This window comes from Papio anubis, chromosome 8 (assembly GCF_008728515.1).
Source record: "Papio anubis isolate 15944 chromosome 8, Panubis1.0, whole genome shotgun sequence".
NCBI classification, from domain to species: domain Eukaryota; kingdom Metazoa; phylum Chordata; class Mammalia; order Primates; family Cercopithecidae; genus Papio; species Papio anubis.
Window position 1 is genome coordinate 69,292,301 of NC_044983.1, and position 16,963 is coordinate 69,309,263.

At 37.6% G+C, this 16,963-nt stretch overlaps 1 protein-coding gene across 12 annotated transcripts in view; it reads right to left on the reverse strand.

The window, feature by feature from the left end:
• STAU2 (staufen double-stranded RNA binding protein 2) overlaps window positions 1-16,963 on the reverse strand; it is a 333,041-nt gene that overhangs the window by 198,900 nt on the left and 117,178 nt on the right. For all 12 annotated transcript variants that reach the window (XM_031669627.1, XM_031669631.1, XM_021942426.2 and 9 more), the window contains 2 exons: window positions 2,188-2,347; window positions 211-318 (listed from right to left, as the gene is read on the reverse strand). In XM_031669627.1, the coding sequence (XP_031525487.1) occupies window positions 211-318; window positions 2,188-2,347 (268 nt within the window). The remainder of the gene's footprint in view (window positions 1-210; window positions 319-2,187; window positions 2,348-16,963) is intronic.

Genomic DNA, 16,963 nt, shown 5'->3' on the forward strand with positions numbered 1-16,963 from the left:
AAAATAAAAAAATCAGAAGGAATCTGTGTTATCATCATGATTTCTATTCTCACCAGGGCTTAGATCATTTTGTAATACTGGGTTTGAACATACAGAAGCATATTAACTCTTGCAGGATACTAGTATACCAGTTAATTTTATTTGTTTGTTTGTTTGTTTAAAATAACCAGAGCAAGGGAAAAAATGGGAAGATCTCTACCGAGTACATACCTCAAAACTGACAGGCATATTTCGCTTCAGAGCAATTTCAAACACTAAGCTGATCTCAGACTTATTTGCATCTTTGTCATCATCCATATCCTTTCCTGATTCACCATTCTAAATCACAAAAAATAGGATAACACTGAATCGTGACATTATAACAAACTTTACTTTTATTCTACAGTCAAGATGGCCTATTTAAATTACAAGAAGAAACAACAAACTATAGACTGTATCTGCTGCATTGTCCTGTAACCACAGCAGTCAAGGGCTTTGCTGCCAGGCTTTTTGTTACTTGGTTTTTAGTTTGTTTTCCTTGAAGGAAAAGTATTTAATGCAGACTGGAAATCTTTTACTCAACCATACACTAATTTGAGTTTAGCCTACATCCCTAGACCTGGCTCTCTTGTTTTAGAGTTCTCTACCCACCCAATCCCCAACACCCAGGAATTCCCCTGCCACTGGTGTTCTAATGTGATCTATGAGGATGAAGTTACAGAAAGAGTACAGGATGCAAACCAGGAGCATCCTAGTTGGAGATCTATGTCTGGCACAGGCCTCGGTTTCTTTATTCACTTATTTAACACATACTTCTGGAAGGCCTCATATATGCTGAACCCACTATAACTATTAGAGAGAAAGAGACAGTATTCCTGCTGTCAAGAAGTGTATGATCTCATGGGAAAACAGATCAAGAAATAGATAGGAGCTCTCATGAAAGAGTACAAGCAGAAAAACACCTAAGTCTGCCATTAAGATAAATATCAAAGGAGAAAGAAACAATTGGTTTGGGGAAAGGAAAACTGTAGAGTTTGAACTGTAGGGTAAGTAAGAAGCTCACTATGCTGCCGAGCGCGGTGGCTCACACCTGTAATCCCAGCACTTTGGGAGGCCAAGGAGGGTGGATCACGAGCTCAGGAGATCGAGAACATCCTGGCCAACACAGTGAAATCCCGTCTCTACTAAAAATACAAAAAATTAGCCAGGCGTGGTGGCATGTGCCTATAGTCCCAGCTACTTAGGAGGCTGAGGAAGGAGAATCGCTTGAACCTGGGAGGCAGAGGTTGCAGTGAGCCCAGATCCCATCACTGCATTCCAGCCTGAGCGACAGAGCGAGGCTCCATTTCAACAACAACAACAAAAAAGGAAGCTCACTATGCTATGTATAGGACATGCCTGAGCTACAGATACTATTTTGAAGTCAGTCGAGAAAGTAGCTGAAGCCAGGAGAATGAGTGAGATTACTCAAGAACAGACTCAGGCCGGGCACGGTGGCTCAAGCCTGTAATCCCAGCACTTTGGGAGGCCGAGACGGGCGGATCACGAGGTCAGGAGTTCGAGACCATCCTGGCTAACACGGTGAAACCCCGTCTCTACTAAAAAATACGAAAAACTAGCCGGGCGAGGTGGCGGGCGCCTGTAGTCCCGGCTACTTGGGAGGCTGAGGCAGGAGAATGGCGTAAAAACCCGGGAGGCGGAGCTTGCAGTGAGCTGAGATCCGGCCACTGCACTCCCGCCTCCGGGGCAGAGCGACACTCCCCCTCTCTAAAAAAAAAAAAAAAAAAAAAAAAAAAGAACAGACTCAATGTCCTTATTTGTAAAACAAAGGAGGACTGAAAAAATCTATAAAATCTCTTCCACTTTAAATCCCTGATTCTATATTCACACAATGTAATCTATATTCAATAAACATAGTATGAAATATAAGCCAAATCAATGTTATTTCTCATCCTCATATACATCCCCAAATCCCCAGATGCCTGGGAAGCGAACTCAAGGGAAGAACCAAAGTTCTGAAAGGTATAGTCATCCTGCAGGAACACATGAAGCAAGTACAGTAGACAGTCTGAGATGCAAATCTTAGCAGGTCTTCACTCTAGTATTCTTCCCTAACAGAACAGATTATTTGTTTTAATTATAAAATTCACTGATTTGTTTCACTGGGAAAGTAGAAAGAAGAGACTGTCACATGCACCAGCACCACACCTGAGGTGATCTTTCTGGAATAGGTTCATTCTGCAGTGCTTGGAGGGCTTTCATTGCAGCATTGTGTCTAGCAGCTTGTCGAGTCTTTCCTTCTCCAAAAAATTCATTATTTCCTACAGTGAGCTGAACATAAAAGATCTTAGGCACTGGGCAATGATACCTAAAATAAGAAAATAAAAACAATAAAGTTAGCTTAATAAAACCACTCTATAATCATTCATAAGATTTATTTTGTTTAAAATGATACCAATTATATAATGTGCTATACTCTTAAAAAAATTTTAACCTCAAAAATATACTTTTTTGATAAAATGTGAGTCAATACATCTACAGATAATAGCTTATATTGATCTCCATGAAAAACATATATAGTATACAACATTAAACATAAAATAATACAGTAAAAATTATTTAATTCTATCACAGGAGACTTCCTGGTGAGAAGTTTTTGGTCAGATTTTGACAGAAGTAAGTGAACAGTCTGGTGAAGCTACAACAGAGGCTGGGTCAGGCAAGACTGTTCAGGCGACAACATGTAGATTACTGTGCTTTTTGCAGAAGATAATTATGATTAGAAATACAGGAGCAGAGAAATGGACTGAGTACAATGCAAAGTAATAAGGAGAGCAGATTCAGCACAGGAATAAGGAGTTTAGGCCAATTCTTGAGCAGGAAGTGTTATATTCATACATTTTATGGTGACTGAGGTAATGAGGCTAATGACATGTGACTAAAAAGCTGCAATAATGCAGATATGAAGAGATAATAGAGGCTGTAAGAAGAAACAAAAAAAACCAAAAGAAATTAAGGAGAAAAAATTAAGAGATGTGATAAAATCCATTAATTCAACAATTATTTATGGTGTGTCTTCTATATGACAGGGGACTATGACAATGAACAACACTTAGAGTAGGGAAGATAAACAATAAGAAAAATATGTAGAATACCTAGTATGTTAGAGACAGATGTAAGAAAAAGTAAAGAGGAAAGGGTTCAGAAGTGTCAGGGAGGTAGGTTTTAGATAGGGTGGCCAAGAGACGTTCCATTGAGAAAACATCAATTGTGTAAAGACCTGAAACAAGTTAGGGAACAAGCCATGCAGATATCTGGAACAGTGCATCTGAAGCAGAGAGTATACCAGCAGCAAGAGCAGCGAGGCAGGAGTGTGCCATGCATGTTCAAGTAACTCGGAGGAGGCCTGTCTGGCAAAAGTTTAGGGACAGAGGAAAAGCTAGACGAGTAGAGGTGGCAAGATTCCACAGGGCCTTCCCTACAAGTTGCTGTAAGCATCTTTTACCCCAAGTGAAATGATCAGCCACTGGAAGGTTTTGCACAGAGAAGTGACATAATCTGATTTATCTCTTGGAATAACCATCTGATTACTATTTTGAGGACACACTGTAGGGGAACAATGCTGGAAGCAAGGATATCTAATAGGCTACTGGGATAATCCAGGGGAAAAGTGACAGTGGCCTGAACTAGGGTGTAGCAATGGAAGTAACGAGAAGTCATTGTTTCTAGATGAATTTTGGAAGTAGAGATGACGGGTTTACCCAAAGACTGGCTATGGAACATGAGAGGGGAGTCAGGGATGACATCACGGTTTTGGAACTAAACAACTGGAAAACGGAGTACCCATCTATTGAGACAGTGAAGACTGAAAAAAGAAATGGGTTTGCTGGGGGTGGATTTCAACAGCTCTGTTTTGGAGATGTTCAATTATTAGACCTATTAGACATCCAAGTATAGATGTCAAGTGAACAACTCAATTTATTAGTCTGGACTTCAGCAAAGAGGTCCAAGGTAGAGATAAAATTTGGGAATCATCAATATACAGGCAGTATTTAAAGGCATAAAACAATGAGAACTCTGTGGGAGGGTGTGATAGGAGAAAAGGCAAGCAAGCACAATGTCCTTCCTGAAAGCCAAACGGGAAAAAAGTCTATCAAGGAGAAGGGAGGGATTAATTGTATCTAATGCTACTAACAGGTCAAGTAAAATGATGACTGAGAAATATGACCACTGAATTGAGCAACTTAGCAAAATAAACAGAATCGATTTTGATGGAATGGTGGATTTACAAGTGCAATGCTGAAAAAAATGAGTTAAAAATCACTCCAGTCCTTAAAAATGTTTTCTTCCAAGCAAAAAGAAGTCCAATTGAGGTCCTACTATATTTTAGATAATTACTGCACATCCAAGTAGTGACGCTCTATGTTCAACCTGAGATAAACTGGAAAGAGCCCATCACGTAAGAATTCACCAGGCAGATGGGACTAATCAATGAAGGTTTACTGAAGGCGAAGAACTAGAAATGCTGATTGGTACTGAAGATGCAGATTTGTGAGGCAATAATTGAAACCATGCAAGTGGATAAGCACCTGGAAAGGGTAAGTGTAAAGGAATCAAAAAAGAGCCTAAGGCTAGGAACTGATTAATGCCTATGATCAAAGTGCAAGGGAAACAATAGACAGCAGTGAAAGAGATGAAAAAGGGTCAAAGTTAGAAAAAAAATTACAACACAATGTCAGGGACAGGAGTAATTAACAGTGCCAAATGAAGGACAGGAATTCAGAGTATGAAAAAAAGAAAAAGTTGCTGTTTTAAACGCTTAACTTAAAATCAATTTTCTTGAACTACAGTTTTCTATTAACTTAAAGCATTTCAAATGCATTATTATAAACAAAGATTAAAAACTACAATATTATTTGCTTTTTGGTTACAATAATTAAATATTGTGTACTGGAGTACACAATTTCCTATCATCTATTTTATTTTAATCCCTTTAATGCAAAAATCTGACAGACTAATATGAATAACGCTGGTGATCTTCACTTTGTATTTCACAAAATTCAGTTTTCCCACCTCCACAGAACTTTGTTTATTTTTAACTGGTGCTACTATAAAACTTTAAAACAGATAATTTGAAATCAGAAATTTACTCCTGAACTGAGATCTTATATGGCAAACTTTCACCATAGAGCAAATGTTTACAATTAATTATAAACTTCTGAAAATAGAAGGTCCACAACTGAAATGCTAACAGACCTTTAACTACAGCAGAGGGAGTGGGCGCCACTATAATCACTAGGGCCTGCTGACAATTACAAAACTCATTTTGGTTTGCCACAGAGACAAACAAAATTTTTGTTCATTATAACTTTACTGGAATATGATGTCATAACACATAACCATACTGAAACAATCTGCTGATTTTCTGGCCAAAATATTAATTGCACACCAAAGAGCCCTTGGGGCCTCTCCCTTTTTGGTCATCAAATATGGCTCAATGTATGTGTATGTGCATGCATGTGGATATATATGTATATATAAATTACATTGTGTAAGTATCAGAGGAAAAATTAAGTATGTTGCATTTTTAACATAAAAAGTAAAAATTCTAGCACTAACAACAGGAAATACCAAAACTGGATGCCTGACTTATTTCATTCTGTTTCACTTTACCCTCTTACTTAACAATGATTCTTAATAATATACCCCACATGGTTTGAATACCTTATATATCACATCTCCTCATACCATCATGACAATCAAGATTAGCCAGAGCACTCTCATTAATTGCATCCAGATTGAATTACAGGGGAGATGATGCAGAATGGTTTTTGTGTGATAGGTCTGGTCTCAAAATACTTATTTCCTTTGGTAAAGAAATACCCAAAATTTATTAACTATAAAGATGGATATGTTCCTTTTAATGGATTTCCTTCTACTTTCACTTATTTCACGTATTAAGCTCACTTTTGGTAAGGTATTTGATATGGTTTGGTTGTGTCCCCACTCAAAATGTCATCTTGAATTGTAATCCAAATTGTAATCTCCATGTGTCGTGGGAAGTACCTGGGTGGAGGTAAGTGAATCATGGGGGTGGTTTCCCCCACAGTATTCTCATGATAGGGAGTGAATTCTCACAAGATCTGATGGTTTCATAAGCGTCTGGCATTTCCCCTGCTGGCACTCATTTCCTCTCCCGCTGCCCTGTGAAGAGGTGCCTTCCGCCATGATTTTAAGTTTCCTGAGGCCTCCCCAGCCATGCAGAACTGTGAGTCAATCAAATCTCTTTTCTTTATAAATCACTCAGTTCAGTCTCGGGTATTTCTTCATAGCAACATGAGATCAGACTAACACAGTACTTATAATAAGTGATGTACATATTTTTACAAATTAGTATATTTACCTAAGCAGACATAGGTATTCTTGAATAATTTTTCTCAAGTAGAATTTTGTGGACAATGTTTAGATCCCCATAATGATTACTGTTAAAAGATGAACCAAGAAAACTCACCCATCCAAGTTATTTAAGTTTCAGGGTCAAATGGTTGAATTTCTTTTAAATCCCAAAAAAGTCTTGGGATTTGAAAGATCCTACTTTCATCAGAATTATTTTCCACAGTTGTTAAAAATGAAGATTCCTGTGATCCAAGCCTGATCTGCTGCATCAGAGTTTCTGAGGAGGGAACCATAATTTTAAGCTGCCCTGCTGACTCTCTGCAACATAAAGGTCCCAGATTATCACCACATCACACAATGTGGCCTATGTGACTTGGCAATTGCTTCAAAGTCCATTCAAGAAAGAGACCACACACATTGCTTACTACACAATGGTTAGGTCTTTCATATCTCTTTTTCATTTAATCCTCACTACAGCCTGGTAAGGCAGGAGATGTCCTCAAGGTCACCTTAAGAGGTAACAAATGTCCCCAAAAGAGTTGCTGGGAGTCAAATTTAAGTCTGCCTAACTGCAGAGTCCAGGACAATCTGCTTTATCTTCTTCCATTTTTGTTCATTTTTGTTTACTAAATTGTCTATCTTCATGGAAGGCCAGAGAAACTAATGCAAGGGACCTAAACTAAGGCCCACTAATAGACTTCAGAGATGTTTTATTGAGTCAAGGGCTGCTGAAACAAACAGACAACCATGACGAAACACTGTGTTTATGCAGCATGTCAGATCAAAGAGACACAAGTGCATGACGTAAAATCGAAGTAAAACATCAAAATGATGAGCATTGTGTGCCACATTACTTAACAGCCTAAATCTGACAAACGCTGCTTGCAAGGCCTTTTTATCTCCATGTCTCCTTGCCTTCTATCTGCTGGAAGTCTTGCAAAAAATAAATAAAATCGTAAATAAAATAAAATAAAATAGAATCTTCCTTTCCTTTAGATCCCAAACAAGTCTTGAGATTCTGCCTATCTTCAAGATACCACAAGTCAATACAACAGTAAAGAAAGTATGTATACTGGTTCCTTTGATTTAATACTTGACATTCCTTATAGTTTTTTTGAGTAAAGGAAAGATTTTACATTCACTTATATTTGACTGTTAGCTTTTATACCACATGTCCTTGCCATCCTCCCTAAAGTTACTTCATTTAATGCCCTCTTTATGGACTCATTTTGTATTATCTTTCTAAACAACTAAAATCCCGTATGTCTTCCCTACCATTCTATGACTGTTTTATTCTCCAACATCTCCACTTTCCTAAGCATCATTTTTACAAGGTGAGAAAGACATATCCCAAATAACATTAGGATTTTTACAAATTGAAAAATAATTACCTCATTCTATTTGATAGCATTATTCATAAATCTCGACTCAGCTTAAACATTCATATCTCCTCTACAGACTTACATCTTAAAATATATGAAAATGCTATCTTCTGATCTAATAAGGAGAGGCTTTGGATTTCTGTGTTTATTTCTAACATTGACTGGAAACAGAAATGTCACTTAACCTTTCTATCTCAGTTTACTTATCTGCAAAATATTTGTAGAATTTATGTTTAAAGAACCCTAAAGGCCAAAACTAAGAATTCAAACGACATGTCGATTATTTTGATTCTTTGTACACTTTTTGGCACTGCTAAGCATTCTTTTTCTTGCTGTAGAAAAACAGCAGGTTTTTATCATAGAGCTATAAAATAGTCCCTGGCACATTTTCAAACTTGTATATATATAAAATATCTAGATAGGAGACAGTTATTTCTCTATTCATATCTACAAATTTTGAAAAATATATCTTTTATGAGATCTAACTGTTAATTCTTGAGGAATTTCAAATATTAGGACTGGTTAGAAAAGATTCACAGGTCAGCTGAAAACATGCTTTAAAAGAGGTATATGGATATTCTATTTTATTTGTAGAATTACTGTAAGTATGTTTTAAATGCCTAGAGGAAAATATAGAAAGACATGCACTAAAAGCTAGGATAGGGTGTTTTGAAATGACAGCATCATAAATGATGTTCTTTCCTCTCATAATTTCAAGTTTTAAAAAATAATATGGAACACTAGAATAAAAATGGAAAAAAAACCACTTAATTGAAGGAAGTCTAGTCCCTGTCTAAACAAAGGTAAATCTGTGTTCAAAATTAAATTTGATAAATTAGTGGAATGACTTACAGAATACAGAACACAAACCAAGAGAATAAGTAACTTGTACTGTATCACTGACAGTAGTGCCATAATCAGGACTATGCAAAGCACAGCATGTTATCAAAGAGCCCCATTATTGTAAACACATAATCACCACCCTCAATCTCATACTTGGAACCAACATAAACCTATTCTTGCCCCTTCTCTAAATGGATAGATAGATAAATCATTACCACATCACCATTATCATAATTAGGGCAAAAACATACAAAGCACTTACTATGTGCCAGGCGCTATTCCAAGCATTTAGATACTAATCTCACTCAATCCTCACAACCCAACTTCATTTTACAGATGAGGAAATTGAAAAATAGAGACATTCACTAACCTTCCCAAGGCCACCCGACTTGAGCCCGCATTTGAGCCCAGGCACTCTCACTCCAGAGCCCAAGCTCATAACTGCTACACCATGCTGCCTCTGAATGAACTGGATAGATGAACACTATAAACTGCAGAAGTACTAACTATAAACTCTGAAGAAGTCATGCTGGACTTGGAATATCAAAGCAACTTAAGTCTCTCTAGATGTATGAGATCTGGCAGATTCTGAAGATCTCTGTACGCTAAAAGTCAGGTGCAGGATATCAGTTGCCAAAGGCAATGCTGGGGACACTGTAAGTCTGGAAGACCAAGTTGACTGCAAAGTCCTATGTCCTGTCTGCTCATTCTTTATCTCCTCTTAACCTATCCATCTGGAGCCCACGTTTAAATGTTCTTATTAGGGAAATGCAAATCCAAACCACAATAAGACACTACTTTGCACACCCACTAGGATGGCTATAGTTTTTTTTAAAAAAAAGTCATAAAGACATGGCAAATTGGAACCCTCATACATTCTGGTGGGAATGTAAAATGGTGCAGTTGCTATAGGAAATAGTTGACTAGTTCATCAAAAAATTAAACACAGAATTGCCACTTGACCCAGCAGTTTCACTTCTAGATATATACCCAAGAGAAATGAAAACTGGGGTTCAAACAAAAACTTGTATGTAAATGTTTACAGTAGCATTATTCCTAATAGAAAGTGGAAATAACCCAAAGTTCCTGATGAATAAATAAAATGTGGTATGTCCCTACAATGGAGTGTTTTACAGTCATACAAAGGAATTAAGTATAATTACATGCTACAACATGAATGAACTTACATTATGCTAAGTGAAAGAAGCTAGAATACAAAAGGGTATATACTCTATGATTCCATTCAGACAAAATATCCAGAATAGGCAATCCCATAGAGACAGAAAGTAGATTAGTGGTTGCCAGGAGCTGGGAGGACAGAGTTTGGGGAGCAACTGTTAATAGGTATGGGGCTTCTTTTAGAAGTGATAGAAATGTTTTGAAATTAGAGTACGGTGATGGCTGTACAACACTGTGAATGTACTAAATGCACAATGAATTGTATACTTTAAAATAGTTAATCTTGTGTTACATAAATTTTATTTCAATAAAAATCATTTTTTAAAAAAATGTTGATACTCCCTAGGGTTCTATTTTGTTTCTCACCAACAAGACAGTTTTTGTAGGTGATCTCCCCTACTCTCATTCACATTCTTGACAGACTCCCACAAACCAGCCTACCAAATTTTGTAAAGGGAAGTGTAAAAAGACCTCCCCTTTTACACTCTAGAATGTTACTGACCTGGTCTTCCTACTCTTATCTAATTGCCAGGGGGGTATATGAATTACATTAATAATTCAACATAAACTTATTAAAGGCCTACTTCATGCTGGGATGGAGTTTTAGTTTCTAGAGATGGAGGACTGCCCTCAGGAAACTATCAATCAAGCAAGTACACACACATACACACACACACACACACATATACATATCAACAAATGAGATGAGCTAGGAAGAAAAATAAAGCACGGTATAGAAAAAGAGTAACAGGGGCTCCTTTAGGAGGTGACATTTGAACACAGATTTGAATAAAGTGAGAATTCTAGGCACAGAAATGCCAGAAAGAAAAAGTGCTCTAAGCAAGTAAGACAGCAAGTGCAAAGGCCCTGCAGAAATAACATGTTGGTTGGTCAATTTCTGAGAAAGAGCAAGGGTTCCTTGTACCTGACAAGCCCTGAGTCAAGGAATGATTAGTAGGAAACTAGGTCTGAGAAGTCACCTGGCAGCAAATCAGAACTTAATTCCACATGATGGAAGCCACTGGAACGTTTTAAGCAGGAAAGTGGCACAATCAGACATGATTTAAAAGGATCTTGTTGTTTTTACCAGAAGAGAGGCAAGAAGAGAGTAGCTGGCAAGCCATTCCATAGAGCAGGAAAAGTCATCTCTAAAAATAGGAGACTGAACTGCCCAAGAAAATATAGGATTGCAGGCAGTGCTACAATTTCACTTAAGGACTGTGGTCATTGAATCAAGCTGGACTAGTCAGCATAGATGTTTTTCTGTAGCTTCCTACTGCAGCATAGTCAGAGGAGCTGGAATTAACCAGTTACAGTTTTGCCAAGCATCGCTGCTCGTTTCAACTGGGAGGTAGTAGAACACACAGCAATTAGGTGGCCATAGGACTGGTGAGAAATGGGTGATCAACTCTAGTGAAAAGCAGCCACACTGAATCTGGCAGGTGAGAAAAGGGTGCACCCAGCCTGAAGGTTCTGCTCAAAGTCTTCAGGTGCTAAAGGATACCACCCTATTTCCTGCCTTCCCACTAGATGTGGGTGGTCAGACAGTGTGTGGCAGAAGCAGTAAGGTGTGCCTCCCCTATGATGGCTGACAAGCAAAGCAGTGCTGGAAGTGTTCCCACTTTGTAACTGTGAAGAAGGGTTCCTGGTAAGGCGACCTGGGGGCCTCTTCTTCCAGTGTGCTGCCACTGTGTTCCCCTGGGTGCTGCAGCAGGCCTGTCTGAGAGGTAAATGGCTAGCACTGTGGAAACCAGGAGAAATGCGGAGTGATGCTGCAGGAACGTGGCGGGAGGTGGGGGTAGGGGGTTCCTTGGAGCAGTATTTCTCAAGTGTGGTCCCACATAGAAAACATCGACCTCCTAATGGGGTCTAGAAACACTTGCTAAAAAGCAGATTCAGGACTGTCAAAAGGGATTCGGGATGGAGTCCAGGAATGCGCACATTGCCTAACAGCCTAGGTGGTTTTTACACATACTACAGATTGAGAAGGGCCTCCTCACAGGGGCCTTCTTCCCTGTTTGCGAATACGAAGGCTTCTGATTCCTGAATATCAACTTTGTACTCATCTGCCTTACAGAGTGCTCTTCCTGTCTTTAATGGGATTTTAGTTAATTCTTTCACTGTTTCATAAGAAAAAATTAGGATTTTCCTATTATTTCCAGAATTTTTTACCTATTTCTTTCCACAATTTATTTTACTAATTTTGTTGATCCAAACTTCCAAAAGAATACTAAATAGCAGCTGATAAAGAATATTCTTATTTCTTACTTGAATGGGAACACAGCTAGTATACACTCATTAAACCTTGTAACAACAACAACAACAACAACAAAAAAACACTGACGGTGTGGACAGAGGAAAATATTTTTAGGTTTAGAATAAGATCTACTGGATTTAAGTTCCAGCTACTAGATCTACAAAGACTTTGGACAAGAAGCCTTATGTTCTGTAAGAGCCATCAGTAACAAAAACAATTTTGTCTGTATCAACTTTCAACTTTATTCAAGTGACAAACCAGTTGAAAATTATTACCCTTTTCATGAAATATAGCATACCTGTGTACTGAGGGACAATTTTCAAATAAATATATATGTACACACATACACTTTGTAATTCAAAAACATACAATTTTTTTAAAAATATAAGTTTTTTGGTTTTGTTTTTTTTTTAAACAGGGTCTCATTCTGTCACCCAGGCTGGAGTGTAGTACATGATTATGGTTAACTGCGGTCTCAACCTCCTGGGCTCAAGCAATCCTCCCATCTCAGTTTCTTGAGTAGCTGGGACCACAAGTGTGTGTCATCATGCCTGGCTAACTTTTTTTTTTTTTTTTTTTTCTGTAGAGACAGGCACTCCCTATGTTGCCTAGGCTGCTCTTGAATTCCTAGGCTAAAGCAGTCCTCCCAACTCAGGCTCCCAAAGTGCTGAGGTTATAGGCACGAGCCACTGTGCCCAGCCACTTTTAACTTTTCGATATATATTTACTAAATACTGCATGCTAGTAATCTAATAGCAGAATCTTAAGTACTAAAAAACTTAAGGAAAATATGGCTTATTATTTCTTTGAGTTGTAAGAATATTCTTATTATTTAATTCCAGCAGCAGATATCATCTTTGGTTAAAGGTTCTCTGAGAAGGCACTTTGAAAACAACTGGTATAGAAAATCCCTCAAGTCCTTCCCAGCACCAAAAGGATTCATGAGACGAGCTCTAGAAAATACTTATAAAACTTCTGTCTCTCCATTATTTTAAGTCCACAAGCATATGTTTTTGAAAGGTTTGTTAAAAGTATAAAAAAGCATGACAGTATAAAAGATACAAACACACTGGATTTTTTAAAAGAGGGTTTACACTCTTTTTAGAGAAATTAATTTTATAATGTCTATAATAAAAGATTCAAATGGATGATTATGTTTGCACTAAAATCTTCCAAGAAGTTTAGAAACTGTTTGCTTTATTACAATGTCCAGTCCAGGCATCTACTCCAGTGCTTTTGCTGATCAGAATTAACTATCAACTTTGGATGTTTGCCCACTTCACATACTCCCAAAAGTAACATGGAGACATTACATCAGCGGTATTGCAGAAAGATTAATGTGCTTGGTTTGTAGATGCAAACTAATTATACTTACTGCATACTTCTAGTATTCTGTCTCTTTCACTCAAATCTAAATGAATTTAGTCATACATTTGCATACAGTTTAATGATAACAGTAATGTGTAGTTAATAGATACTCACTGGAACATAAAAAATTTACTTGGCATTTTCCCAGCTAATTGTTTTTACAGCTTGACTTCACTTTATACATTAGGTACATTCATAAAAAGGTTTACATAAAGCAAATATTTTCATACTAAATCCCATTTTCCCACTGTTGCCCAATATTAAATCTTGAGTTATATTTCTATAGGAAAATGCTGGCTCCAACACATCATAAAAATTATAATTAAAAATCTAAACATATATGCCAAGGAATAGGTACATTTAATACATTATTTTATAAAACACTTTATCTTCTCATCTGCGATAAGAATCTAAAAGATAATCATTTTGTTTCATAGTCTCACAATCATTAGAAGGACACATATGTTTAAAAAAACAATTGCAGGGTTTTAAAGTAGTTCATAGAAACTGAAAGTAGAAATATAATTTATTAGCTGGAACTGCCACATGGAGATATCCTGTAAGATTTTAGGCAATGCAAGTAGTCTCAGATTATTGACAGTAATCATTTAACAGTCTTAGAAATTTCTTCGGCTATGAGTAATACACTTTAGGGGGTTCATTACAATCCAAACCAGATGATTTACTGGAATTATACAGATTATCTGGAGCCAATACCACTGTCTGACTGTAAGCCCACTTTTCTTTTTTGAGGTAGGGTCTCCCTCTGTCACCCAGGCTGAAGTGTAGTGGTGCGATTATGCCTGACTGCAGCCTCAACTTCCAAGGCTCAAGCAATCCTCCCAAGCAAAAGGGACCACAGGCGTGTACTACCACACCTGGCTAATTTTTTTTAAAATTTATTTTTATGTTTTATAGAGATGCTTTTCAGAGAAATAGGAAAAAGAACTTTGCTCAGTTACCTGGATCCTTTCATACTATTTAATATCAAAAGTGTAAAAAAAGCAACATTTGCTAAAATAGTACAGTACTTGGAACTTTTAGAAAACTCTTCCACTTTTAAAGTACCTTGGATTAACATTAAACAATTCATAATTTTCAGCCATTTTAAATTAATTTGTAAATTTTTTCCTGCACAAATCCTCTGGGGAATGCACTATGTGGATTTTAATTACCTATGCTCTCCTTTTCCTGCATTGCTGCAGATACTCAAGGTATGCTTTTACATCAGTTAGTCAGTGTGAACTGTGGCTCTTATTCCAGGATGCACACTAAGCTGAGAACTATCGAACCCTCTTTATCTTTGCCATGTACCCCGAAGTAAAACACAGCAACAAATAAGGGAGACGATATTGGTAAAGACACAATATTGATACCCAGTCTGACTACCACACATAGAAAGAGGCTGAAGTAATACTTAGAGCTTTGAAAGGCTAACAGTTTTGGCCTCGGGTTATGATGGTTTATTCCTGTTCACAATATGGATACATGTACTTTAGTCACACTAAATACAAAGTGTGGCCAAAGACATTCTTTTCTGTGGATAAAATAGTTTTTGAAGATATTCTGAAATAAGTCAGTCATCATGACATCCTACTATTCCCAAAGAGTGGATGTTTACATGAGTTAGCGTAGCATAGCAGAAAAAGCATGAGCTTTGATGACATATTACTCCTGGGCTGGAGGGCCAGCTCAGCCCTTCACTGGCTGTGTCACCCTATGCAAGGTACATGCTGTGTCAGAACATAGTAGCCCCAGGAAATCATAGTTGTTGCCCTCTTCCCCTCTTGGCAACTAATCCATCAGCCTTCTTTGATATTCTACAATGTTTCCATGAAGATTCAGCATCTCTCAGGCTTTTGGTTATTCCCTGTAACTAATACCCTTAGCCACCAGCTCCTGGGGGAGGTCCAGGAAATGTCTGCGGTTATGCTGGCAGAATCTCTAGACTTTCATTTCATATGGTCAGTGGCACCCCCAGTTTCCCATCAGCGCTTGTAACATACCCGGAAGAACACCACTTCATGCCTGTCTAGGAGATCTGACATTTGGTTAATTGGTCACTCAAGAATGCCAATCTAGGCCAAGCAGAGTGGCACACACCTATAATCCCAGCACTTTAGGAGGCCAAGGCGGGAGGATCACTTGAGGCCAGGAGTTTGAGACCAGCCTAGCCTAAACAGCAACACTGTCTCTACAAAAAACATAAAAAATTATCTGGGCACGGTGGTATGCCCTTGTAGTCCCAGCTACTCAGGAGCAAAGGCAGGAGCATTACTTGAGCCCAAGAATTCAAGGGTACAGTGAGCTCAGCATCAAACGTACCCTTGTGGTTGATTACTGCTACACTCCAGCCTGGGCAACAGAGTGAGACCTCATCTCTAAAAAAAAAAAAAAAAAGGAATAAAAAAAGAATGCCAATGCAGTTCAAAACACCAAGCAGTGTGCAGAAGATAAGCTGATAAATTCAGATATTATAAAAACCAGTAGAAACCAACTAAGTAAATCTCTGGAAGAATTTAACATAAATAATGAATAACATTACTACAATTTTTAAAAATTCTCTTTTTCTTATGTCTTAAAGGTCATTTATTTACATGTTTGGGATTCTGTTCTATATTGACTATTCTGAGACCTGTCAGTCAATTACAGTACAGGAGTCTAGTAACTCATTTATCTTTAAAGAAGTGCATCATGACCAGAGAACATGAGAATGTCAACAAATCGTAAGGAAATAAAGCAAGTTGGTCAAGGTCCTTGTAACTGAAGCCAACAAAAAGCCTGGGAAATTAATGAATAATAAGCTCCCAGGAAACTCAAACTGAAAAAAGCAGTAAGCCATGATGAGAATAATACCTGAGATGATTAAATATATAGTCCAAACATTACGACCTACAATCCTAAATCTTATCCACCCACAAAAGAGAACAGCCAAAGAGCCGAAGTTGCTCATTTTTATCTTAATGAGAGAGAGGAGGGATAAGGGGGAGGCAAGAAGGCGGGGAGGAGAGGGAGGGAGGAAGACAGAGGGAAGAAGGGAGAGAGAGACAGCCCACGAACACAAGCAAGAGAACAAGGGCAAACAATACTTGCTGATAGTAGGTATAATATTAAGAATATTGCATTATATTGCATTAGAAATATAGACTATTGAAAGCCAACATAAAGAACTGATTTGGATTTAGAAAAGATCAGAATATAAGATAGTTTTATTTCCATTTTAAAATGAATATGTAAACAACTATTAAGTTCAGTACATTAAAAAAAAAAAAAGTCTTGTTGCCTTTATTGATCTGGAGAAAGTCTGCCACATATTCTTACAAAGACAGGATGTCAAGCAAACCAATAAGTCATTCAAACCCAGTGTATATAAGGTTCCTTAAGTATCTGAGAAAACAACATGGAGAATTCTGAAAATTTGAGACCCACATGGGAGTAACGAAAGAATGCATCTTAAGCAAATTTTACTTATTGTTCTCTGTTATCCTGAAAAATTCACTCAAGAGAACAAAAAAAAGTTTGCAAATAAGACCATATAATCTTATTTGCAGAGGATGAC